The sequence below is a fragment of the Ovis aries genome, chromosome X (genome assembly GCF_016772045.2).
Source record: "Ovis aries strain OAR_USU_Benz2616 breed Rambouillet chromosome X, ARS-UI_Ramb_v3.0, whole genome shotgun sequence".
NCBI lineage: Eukaryota > Metazoa > Chordata > Mammalia > Artiodactyla > Bovidae > Ovis > Ovis aries.
This window is the reverse complement of record NC_056080.1, coordinates 95,800,832-95,813,212: the sequence shown is the minus strand read 5'-3', so window position 1 is coordinate 95,813,212 and position 12,381 is coordinate 95,800,832. Positions and strand designations below refer to the sequence as shown.

At 39.5% G+C, this 12,381-nt stretch overlaps 1 protein-coding gene across 6 annotated transcripts in view; it reads right to left on the bottom strand.

The window, feature by feature from the left end:
• The window catches only part of MCF2 (MCF.2 cell line derived transforming sequence), a 121,997-nt gene that overhangs the window by 22,738 nt on the left and 86,878 nt on the right, over positions 1-12,381 (bottom strand). For all 6 annotated transcript variants that reach the window (XM_042241787.2, XM_042241788.2, XM_042241789.2 and 3 more), the window contains 4 exons: positions 11,795-11,887; positions 4,665-4,757; positions 3,808-3,933; positions 2,903-3,124 (listed from right to left, as the gene is read on the bottom strand). In XM_042241787.2, coding sequence (XP_042097721.1) covers positions 2,903-3,124; positions 3,808-3,933; positions 4,665-4,757; positions 11,795-11,887 — 534 coding nt within the window. The remainder of the gene's footprint in view (positions 1-2,902; positions 3,125-3,807; positions 3,934-4,664; positions 4,758-11,794; positions 11,888-12,381) is intronic.

Below are 12,381 nucleotides of genomic sequence, written 5' to 3'. Positions count from 1 at the left end.
TAATAATTCCTACTTCATATAAAGTTGCTATGTAGATTAAATGAATTAACAGTGATAACATTTAAACAGCTCCTAGCAAAATAGCATGATGCATATATTTGTTAAACTTAAAAACATAGATGAAAATAATAAATGCATGAACTGAGGAATCTGAAGAACTCGAATGTCTCCATTTGACTAACTGTGACTTTAGGGCCTTTCCTTTGCACAGGAGCTGTCAACTTAAAATATAGCACGCAGTCATCATATAGCTGTCAGGCCATGAAATTCCAGCTTGATATGATGAAGTCAAGGCAATAGTTCCTTGAAAGTGCTTCCACATTGATCCTCTACCAAGGAGAAGATTCTGAAACCAGGAATCCAAACTCTTAAGTAAACATACCGACTAGTCCTACCAGCAATTATTTAATTCCAGAATCTCATGTAAGCAAGAGGAAGTAAGCATAGTGAGGCTTATAAGAAATAGCTTAATTTCGATGTTTCTCTGTGAGCAACATCACCATTTTCCTGATAATACTGGTCTCAATCCTTGCAGGCATCAGTGACTAATGTCTTTTATTAAGGACACTAGGCATTACTGTGGAATCAAAGAAAAAACAGGCTGATTTTTTCCTTCCAATGTCAGGTATTATTTATTTTCTGTATCTAGTAAGTCAACAAGCCTGCCTGTTTACCTGCCATGGAAATGTTTCTTGCATCTATCCCACCCTCTGTTTCCATGGTAACCACTGTTGTTTGCATTCTCACGAATTGGTTACCACATACCAATCCATCCTCACTCTGATGTACTTTAGAAATACTAAACTACTTTGTTAGTGTGCCCAATTTGTGATAAATTAAAAGTAAAAAAAGAGAGGAAAAAAAAGTAAAAAAAGGAAAAATCAATACAAGCCAGAAATAGTCCATTAGGTAGTAACTAGGTCACTCTACAAATAAAAAGTGAATCAAATGGATTTGGGTCCAACTAGTCTATGAAGATAAAGTATGTTCCCTGGGAACAGATATACAGATAGCAGGAAACCTGAACCCTGTTTGATGTCAATTACAAACTCCTGATTCTCAACCAAAGTTTATTAGAGACATGAAAGACCCTTGGAGAGTTTAGGGGCTTGGAGATGGGTGGCTAATATCAAAAAGAGCAACAGGGCATTTGTTATAAAAACAGTGAGAGTTTTGAAGAGCCATTGCTGTGGGTTCAGCAGGGAAAGTAGACCATAGAAAAAGGTCAGAGACCTAACTGTGGTTAGGAATCCCAACAGGAACAGCATAGGGTTGTTGGCATCTGGGAAGAATCAAAAGCAGGACCTGCTTCTCAGGGGGCCTCCTGACACAAAGCCCTCATGCCTGCTCAGGACATATGGCCCATCCTCTTTATTACCACTACTGGATATCTCATCAATTCTCAACTTGCTAACAACCAAGAAACAACAGGCTCATAAGAAATAACCAAAATGATAGTGGCTGGGAAGTTGAGGGTAATAATTTTCTCCATTTTCCAAATTTTCTTTTCTTTTCTTTTTTTTGGTCATGCTGCACAGCATGCAGTATCTTCCTTGACCAGGGATCGAACCTATGCCCCTCCCAGTGGGAGCTCAGAGTCTTAACCACTGCACCATCATGGAAGTCCCCAAATTTTCTTTAACAAATGCTATATTGCTTTTACAATGTAGAGCTTGAAAGATAAAATTAATTAGGTGTGAAAAAAATCAAATTTGCCAATTATAGACTCCTGTGGATTGGAAGTTCCTCTTCTCAAATGTCAAAACCATCTGGGAATGTCACTGAATTGCCAGTAACTTCCTCACACAATACTCCTCTCATTTGAATACCAAACTAACTGTAGGACAGAATGGTGGTTTGGGTTATGGGAGAGAAGAAAGCAATTTCTAAGGATCAGACAGGACAGGTGTGGGCAAGATTCAGCAATAGGTGGCTTTGGAACACCCAGGAATAGAGGGGATGGAGGATGGATATGATGGGAATATGCTAGACATAAAAGTGATCTGGTAGTCCAGTGGTTAAGACTCTGTGCTTCCAGTGCAAGGGGGGCACAGATTCAATCCCTGGTTGGGGAACTAAGCTGAGTGGCGAGGCCAAGAAAAACAACAACAAAAAATGGTCATCCATTTTTTAATTACACTGATAAAAAAAAGGAAAAAACTCTTTCCTCTTTGACTCTCCTGTATGATAAAAAGTCCTTGCTACCAAGACCAAGAACTCCACCTGGTGTCATTGGTAAGACAGGGCAAATGGGGGAGCCTGGGTCTCTTCCTGTAATTTCAAACTGCACCAGACAGGACACTAGGGCGCCCCCTTGAGGAATGCCTGGGACTGAAGTGAGCGAGGAAGAGAAGACTACATTCTGTCTTTTCTGGCTCTCACTTCAGGCAGACAAGTTCTGCTTCACCTGACATCTCTATATGACTCCTACTTAAGTTTTCATGGGTGAGAGCTTGAGAAATGAGTAGAGAAGGGGGTCAAAGGGTACAAACTTCCAGTTGTAAATTAAATAAACCCCAGGGATGTAATGTATAGCATGGTAACTATGGTGACCATGATTAATAATACTGTACTTCATATTTGAAACTTGCTAAGAGAGTAGATCTTAAAAGTCATCACAAGAAAAAAATGTTTTTAACTGTGTGGTGATGGATGTTATTTGTGGCAATCATTTCACAATATGTACAAATACTGACTCATTACACTATATACCTGAAACAAATATGTTATAGGCTAATTATACTTCAGTTTAAAACAAAAGATTTTGTTTAGAAAAAAAATATACAAATGTGTGTGACTAAAGTATAAAACCCAGTCATCTGAACTAAAATAGTACACAAATATGAATACAATATATGCATACAGGAGAAACTATTACATTATACAATTCAAAAGGTCTTACTTTCAAACAGTGCTTAAAACTGTATGATGGGTATCGATCACCACCTTCTCCACTTTCAACACGCCTTTTACAAAATATGATGGCTTTTTCGTACAGGAAAAGGTGCCGCTGCATTGGTTTGAATCTAGCAAAATCCTTCATCTTTGTAGTACCTTTCTTGTGTCCAATCCAAACACTGAACGCACCCTGCATTATCATCTTACCCAGCTCATTTAAGTTTCCCTGGAACAGAAAACCTCAGCTCATTAGTACAGGGCAGAAGGGCATTCAGATCTCTGACAGCATCATTACAGTGTTTAGCTTGAGCTACTAAAACCCTGAAGCATAATTTATAGTTTTAAAAGTTTCAACCATCATAACTTTTCACATGAAAACATGCCATGTGTCAGCCAGTTACAAAATGACTGTGGGACTGAGAGATAGAAGAAATCTCCTTTTCCCCAGCTTCATGTCTCCATGCGGAGGTATTTCAGCTGGGCCAACTCTCCACATGGCTTCCTCAGTCCTGCTTGGTGAGTGAGCTCTTCTAGTCCAAGTTTTCCCACGGGGTGGAGCTAACTCCTAAAGATTTGATCTCTTTCTTCCATCTCTCTATCTTGGACCTGGGCAAAGAGCACTTCTGAGACCATATGTCTCCTTAGAATAGACCCAAACATCCCATCACGTGGGATCTCCCAAGGTCTGCACTTGGGGGTAGGCCTTGTTAGGGACAAGGGGAATATCATAAATCCATCTGGCTGCTGATCTGAAGCCAATTTTCCACTTAGCATCATAAGTAATAATGCTGACATTTAGATCCTTCATTTGTCTGCTTCTTACGTCTTATTTCTCAGTTGTTCCAGGAGAGGAAGAGATGTTAACATGTTTACCCTGTAAAACTGCAACAATCATGAAGATCTACTTACGATATAGCCATTTATTGCAGTCTGATGCATTAAGTCATTAACTGACTTCAGTAAATCCAGCATTGTGTCAAGCGCCTCCTTTAATTCTACAGATCCGACACAGTCTTTGCTATATTTTAATAGCTCCTGTAATTAGAAGTCAAGAGTTAAACTTAATATTAGGCAGATATTAATAGCTGGAGAAAATGAATATATTTTTCGCTAACATGCTTTCAAGGAGGAATCCAAAGATAATGGCACTTTTTTGAGTAATTTCTTTAACATGCTATTTGTCACATTAATATTATATTTAATAACAATGTCAAAACTGGGGAAGAAATGGAATAGTGACTAAACAGTAGAAAGTAAAGAACATTCAATACTTCTGGGGCTGGCAAACAATAGCTATTAGGATACACTAGAGATTCGTTTTTAAAACAATTACACATCTTTTTGGTCCTCCATGTAGAACAATTAATTTTATTCACCATGTTTACACCATAGAACATTGTGAAAAGATATTTTAAAACAATGTTATATTTATACCTAACATGACATTTTAGGAATCCTTTCACATTACTCAGGGATATGCTATCTTTATTTTTCACTGAGAAGGCTCATAGGAAATACAGTCTCAAAACTGTAAGAAGTATTGTTTAGTTCCACTTAACAACAGTAAACGTTCTGCAGTCAATCTTGTCCATATATCAGTGTAACTTGTATGGACACTTAAACAGCTAAAAGCATAGATTCTACTGCTATATCTAGCCCTCCCAGTCAGGGAGCCTACCTATTTCTAGTGCTTCCTTTTTAATGGTTTTGCTACATCTGACCCAAAAAAGTAAGTAAAGAAAGAAAGAAATGCTTCATGTAATTACCTTCAATAGTAACTGGTATTTAGTGATACGTTGCACTGGTTTCAGTAAATAGGAATCTAGACCAAGTCTGTGTTTTAATTTTCTTTGACATTCCTGTCATTAAAACAGAATTATTAATAAGTTTAAATTAAGACATTTGCCTATGAAAATGCCAAATGTTCACTGATTAGACCCAATACATGGATGTTTCTTACATCTCAAGGAAAATTTACCAGAAAGATCGTTGTCCTATATGGTATGGAAATTTTAAGAGGTAGTATATCTGGAAAAACTACAGTGAACATTATTTCAAGGATTGGAGAGACAAAAAATCCCCAAATTTCAAAGACAAAAAAAAATTATGTATAAATTCACAATCATGTGGAATGCTTAAAAAGTCAGAAAGCAATGAATGATCCTATGTTAACATGACCAGAAAGTTCTGTAGAGTATCCAAGAAAACTAACAAAAGGCTCAGTTCCACAGGACAAGACCCAGAAAAGAAATAGGTTACAGTGAATATAAATCAGACTGGGTATGAGAAGAGTTTCCTAAATGTCACAAGAAAAATATAGCCCTTATCAACTAGTGCTATATTTCATCTGATTACTGGCTTGCTGCCACTATAAATATAGAAGATATGACTTTGGGTCCTGGGAACATTGTAGAGTCCATATTTAGGGCAAAATGAAGCTATTTAGGATGAAATGTGCATATAGGAAGTGCAGAACACAAAGGGAATGGGAGAGGATATACCTACATAAGATTCAGGACCCTCCTCTATATATGGGTAAAATTCAAAACATCTAATTCAATTATCAATTTATGGTTAAAAATGGTGAACTGATACATGTATTTGGCTCCTCTTACTCATGAAATACAACTAACATGATGGAAACACTTTTACAAGGCAAAACCTAAAGTTAAAAGCTGAGAGAGGGGAAAACATCTACAAAATTTGGAAACTGGAAAAGGGCAAACCCAAGGAATAACTCAATTTATGTTCAAGAACATCTTTCCACCTCCTCCAAGAATGCCTTCCTCTTCCTCCTCTGAAAGTTGGAGATTAAGGTGGGGTTTTAAAAAAAGATGGTTGTATAAGAAGTAATTTTAAATGCTTGTTTAAGGGGCAGTCCTAAGATGGCAGAGGAATAGGACGGGGAGACCATTTTCTCCAACACAAATTCACCAAAAAAAAATTTGAACGCTGAGCAAATTCCACAAAACAACTTCTGAATGCTGGCAGAGGACATCAGGCACCCAGAAAGGCAGCCCATTGTCTTTGAAAGGAGGTAGGACAAAATATAAAAGATAAAAAGAGAGACAAAAGAGGTAGGGATGGAGATCCGTCCCAGGAAGGGAATCTTTATAAAAAGAGAAGTTTCCAAACACCAGGAAACACTCTCACTGGTGGGTCTATGGTGAGTCTTGGAATCTCAGAGGGCAACATAACTGGGAGGAAAGATAAATAAATAATCAAAACCCACAGATTATATGGCTAACAGCAACTCCCAGCACAGAAGCAGCCCAGACGCTCGCATCTGCCACTAGCAAGCAGGGGCTGGACAGGGAGGCACGGGCTGCACTGCTTAGGGTAAGGACTGGGCCTGAATGCCCTGAGGGCAATCTGAGGGAACTAATTTGAGATAGCAATCCACACTGTGGCATAGCTATCCCACGAAAAGCCCCAACCTAAGACACTGCCAGGCCCACTCACAGAACAAAGGACTGAGCACAGCTAGCCAGCTGTGGACCAGCCTATCCCCTGCCGGAGACAGGCAGATGAGGGCAGCCAGAGCTGGAAGGGGGCAATCGTGGCCTGGGAGAGGCATCCTCTACCAAACTGCAAGCAAGCTTTGTTGCTAACCAAGACTTCTTGGGATTCTGGACGATTGACATCCACCAGGAGGGTCGCAGCCAGAGATCAGCTCCCCAGAAGAGACACATGGCACACCTGAGAAGGCACACCCATTATACACCCAGAAAACTGAGTGGAGGGACAGGGAGGGCAATAAGATGCACCCTCCAACTGGGGGTGACTGCACTCGGCAAAAACCTGGTCACCTAAGCTGCTCGGACCTGGGAAGGGCACAGAACGCAGGCCCAACCGAGTCTGTACCTTTGTGGAGTACCCAAGAACCTGAACCTGAGCAGCTTAGACGTGGGAAGTGCATGCAACCCAGGGCCCATGTCAGACAGTTCCTGGCAGAGCAACCTAAAGCCTGAGAAGTGTAGACTGGGAAAGCCCACATGCTGTGAGTGGGGGCTAACCCAGTGCTGCTGAAACACTGTGAGCACTCCCCACACATTCCAGTGATATTTGTTTGCAGTGTTCCTCCCTCCTCACAGCACGACTGAACAAGTGAGCCTAAAAAAGTGACCACCACCGCCCCCTTGTGTCTGGGTGGAAATTAGACACTGAAAAGACCAGCAAACAGAAGAAGCTAAAATAAACAGGGAACCACTTTGGAAGTGACAGATGCAATAGATTAAAACCCTGTAGTTAGCAATGACTACATAAGGAGGGGTCTATACATCTTTAGAGTATAACCCAGATCAAGGAACTATCAGAAAATGTACTGATCCCACACTGTCCACAACACCACCAGAGAAAGTCCTAGATATATTTTTATTATTATAATTTTCTTGGGGCTGGTGCACTGGGATGACCCAGAGAGATGGTATGGGGAGGGAGGGGGGAGGGGTTTCAGGATTGGGAACACGTGTACACTCATGCCGGATTCATCTTTGATGTACGGCAAAACCAATACAATATTGTAAAGGAAAAAAAAAAAATTAAAAAAATTTTTTTTACTTTAACGTCTTCTATTACTCCTTTAATTTTCATTTTTATAACCAACTATTACTTTGCAAAAAAAGACCCTATTTTTAAAGCAAAGTGAAGTGAAGTCGCTCAGTCGTGTCAGACTTTTTTGTGACCCCAAGGACTGTAGCCTACCAAGCTCCTCAGTCCATGGAATTTTTCAGACAAACCCACTGGAATGGGTTGTGATTTCCTTCTCCAGGGGATGTTCCCAACCCAGGGATTGAACCCAGGTCTCCAGCACTGCAGGCAGACGCTTTACCGTCTGTGCCACCAGGGAAGCAAACTTCTTATATATATTTTAAAATGTTTGTGATTTTGTTTTTTGGTGTTTTTTTTTAATATTGTATTTTTGAGATTATAACCTCTACTCTGATTTTTAATCTTTCCTTTTTGGTATTTGTTATCATTTTTGTACCTTTAAGAACCCAGTCTTCAGTACCCATTTTTACTTGGGACTGAGATTACTGGCTTGATTGCTCTCTCCCCCTTTTAACTATCCTTTTTCTCAACCAGGTTGCCTCTAATTTCTCCTTCCCCTTTCTCTTCTCTACCTAACTCTGTGAATCTCTTTGTGTGTTCCAGGCTGTGGAGAACACTTAGGGAACTGAACACTGGCTAGATAGGTCTTTCTCCTTTTGATTCCCCCTTTTATTCTCCTGGCCACCTCTGTCTCCTTCCTCCCTCTTCTCTTCTCTGTATAACTCCGTGAACATCTCTGAGGGTTCCAGACTGGAGACAGCACATAGAGAAGTGATTACTGCTTAGCTTGCTCTCGCCCCTTTTGATTCCCTCTCTTCTCCTCCTGGTCATCTCTATTTCCCTCTTTCTTCTTCTCTTCTCCATGTAACTCTGTGTACCTCTCCAGGTGTCCCTCATTGTGGAGAAACTTTTCATTATTAACCTAGATGTTTTATCAACAGTGCTGTATAGATGGAGAACTCTTGAGGCTACTGTAAGAATAAGACTGAAAACCAGAGCAGGAGGCTCACCACTATTCAACATAGTTTTGGAAGTTTTGGCCACAGCAATCAGAGCAGAAAAAGAAATAAAAGGAATCCAAATTGGAACAGAAGAAGTAAACTCTCACTGTTTGCAGATGGCATGATCCTCTAATAGAAAACCCTAAAGGCTCCACCACAAAATTACTAGAGCTAATCAATGAATATAGTCAAGTTGCAGAATATAAAATTAACACACAGAAATTCCTTGCATTCCTATACACTAACAATAAGAAAACAGAAAGAGAAATTAAGGAAACAATTCCATTCACCACTGCAATGAAAAGAATAAAATACTTAGGAATATATCTACCTAAAGAAACAAAACACCTATATATAGAAAACTATAAAACACTGGTGAAAGAAGTCAAAGAGAACACAAATAGATGGAGAAATATACCATGTTCATGGATTCAAAGAATCAATATAGTGAAAATGAGTATATGACCCAAAGCAATCTATAGATTCAATGCAATCCCTATCAAGCTACTAATGGTATTTTTCACAGAACTAGAACAAATAATTTCACAATTTGTATGCAAATACAAAAAAATCTCGAATAGCCAAAGCAATCTTGAGAAAGAAGAATGGAACTGGAGGAATCAACCTGCCTGACTTCAGGCTATAGTACAAAGCCACAGTCATCAAGATAGTATGGTACTGGCACAAAGACAGAAATATAGATCAATGGAACAAAATAGAAAGCCCAGAGATAAATCCACACACCTATGGACACCTTATCTTTGACAAAGGAGGCAAGAATATACAATGTCTCGAGAAAAGACAATCTCTCTAACAACTGGTGTTGGGAAACCTGGAGAACCACTTATAAAAGGATGAAACTAGAACACATTCTAACACCATACACAAAAATAAACTCAAAATGGATTAAAGACCTAAACATTATACCAGAAACTATAACACTCCTAAAGGAAAACATAGGCAAAACTCTCTCCGACATAAACCACAGCAGGATCCACTATGACCCACCTCCCAGAATATTGGAAATAAAAGTAAAAATAAACAAATGAGACCTAATTAAAATTAAAAGCTTCTGCACAACAAAGGAAACTATAAGCAAGGTGAAAAGACAGCCTTCAGAACGGGAGAAAATAATAGCAAAAGAGCCAATGGAATATACAAGCAACTCCTACAGCTCAATTCCAGAAAATAAACGACCCAATCAAAAATTGGGCCAAAGAACTAAAGAGACATTTCTTCAAAGAAGACATACAAATGGCTAACAATCACAGGAAAAGATGCTCAACATCACTCATTATCAGAGAAATGCAAATCAAATCCACAATGAGGTACCATTTCATGCCAGTCAGAATGGCTGCTATCCAAAAGTCTACAAGCAATAAATGCTGGAGAGGGTGTGCAGAAAACGGAACCCTCTTACACTGTTGGTGAGAATGCAAACTAGTACAGCCACTATGGAGAACAGTGTGGAGATTCCTTAAAAAACTGGAAATAGAACTGCCATATGACCCAGCAATCCCACTGCTGGGCATACACACCGAGGAAACCAGAATTGAAAGAGACACATGTACCCCAATGTTCATCGCAGCACAGTTTATAATAGCCAGAACATGGAAGCAACCTAGATGTCCATCAGCAGATGAATGGATAAGAAAGCTGTGCTACATATACACAATGGAATATTACTCAGCCATTAAAAAGAATGCATTTGAATCAGTTCTAATGAGGTGGATGAAACTGGAGCCTATTATACAGAGTGAAGTAAGCCAAAAAGAAAAACACCAATACAGTATACTAACACATATATATGGAATTTAGAAAGATGGTAACGAGGACACTATATGCGAGATAGCAAAAGAGACACAGATGTATAGAACAGTCTTTTGGACTCTGTGGGAGAGGGCGAGGGTGGGATGATTTGGGAGAATGACATTGAAACGTGTATATTATCATATGTGAAATAGATTGCCAGTCCAGGTTCAATGCATGATACAGGGTGTTTGGGGCTGGTGCACTGGGATGACCCAGAGAGATAGGATGGGGAGGGGCGTGGGAAGGGATTTCAGGATAGGGAACACATGTATACCTGTGGCAGATTCATGTCAGTGTATGGCAAAACCACTACAATATTCTAAAGTGATTAGCCTCTAATTAAAATAAATAAATTTATAGTAAAAACAATAAAAAATACAAATACAAATATAAGAACATAAAAAAAAATAAATGCTTGTTTAAGAAGTAATTAGATACAAACAAGTGTTAGTGGGGATGTGGGGCAATTAGGTCCCTCATTCACTCTCATAGGAATATAAAATGGTGCAGCAACTTTGGAAAACAATCTAACGGTTCTTCAAAAAGTTAAACACAATTGACCTAGCAATTTTATACCCAAGTTAATGGAAAAGAGAAAAGAAAATAATGTTCACACAAAAGCTTATACACAAAAGGTGACGTGAAGTGAAAGTTGCTCAGTCATGTTCGACTCTTTGTGACCCCATGGACTATGCATTACAAGGAATTCTCCAGGCCAGAATACTGGAGTGGGTAGCCTTTCCCTTCTCCAGGAGATCTTCCTAACCCAGGGATCGAACCCAGGTCTCCTGCATTGCAGGTGGCTTCTTTACCAGCTGAGCCACAAGGGAAGCCCACACAAAAGGTAGAGACAACTCAAATGTCTATCAGGTGATGAATGGGTAAATAAAATGTGGAATATCCATACTATGGAATATTATTAGGCCATAACCAAAGTGAAGACAACAGAAATTCTGCAGGGAGGCAAGAACAATGAAAGAAAGCTAAATTCTCATTTTCTATCATGGGAAGCAGCAATATAAGTGTGATATTTGGAGATATGGAGGTAAATAATGAAAAAAAAATCTAAAAAAGCAGAAAGTAGTTGCCCCTAGGGAGTGGCAAATATGTTGGTATACATACATGTGTATTTTGGGGAGGGTCAAACCGCACATATATATACACAAAAGGCTTCCTCAGATGGTAAAGAATCTGCCTGCAATGCAGGAGATCCAGGTTTGATCCCTTGGTCAGGAAGATCCCCTAGAGAAGGGAATGGCTACCCACTCCAGTATTCTTGCCGGGAGAATCCCATGAACAGAGGAGTCTGCTGGGCTACAGTCTATAAGGTTGCACAGAGTCAGACATGACTGAGCAACTAACATACACACACACAGACACACACAGACACACAGACACACACACACACACACACACACACACACATATATATATATATATAACTTACTGAAAGCAGAAAATGAATTTATAAATAAGAAATATCCCAGTATCTTCCACAGAGACTTTATCCAATACTTGAACAATTACTATACCTGGAAAAAGGCACATTCTGAATACTTCTTCCAAATTGCCTCTGACCTGGGCTTATTCTGACAATACTTCGCATACATTTGAAAATCATCTTTCTGTGATAAAAAGAAAATGCAAATGTATTAGCGATTTTTGAATGTGTCCTTTTCTTATCAAGAAAGGCTGAGCAAGAGTGAGTGTGGCCAAGCATCACAGGGAATGTGGCTTAAAGGGCCAGGTCAGAAGCCTTCTTTATATTCCATGACCAGCATGCCCAGCAAACTGGGGAGAGGGACACATAATTATCCAAGCAATTTCATAACTTCCACTTACCAAGTTTGAGAGTTAGAGGGAAAAAAGCCTTCTCTGAATGAACCATGAAAACAGACTACTTTTTTGATTACTACCAGCTAACCGGGTACCAAGAGATACACTCTATCTTTGCTCTCAGTTACTCCATTCCCTAGTGAATGAACTTATAGTAACTCCCAAGGTCCTTGGGTCCTCATTGGACCATCATCATTGTACCAGAACCCTGTGCAGTATCTGCTCACCCTCTTCTCTCTCCCTGTTCATTTGACCCTCATCTAATGGGCTACCTACTACTCAG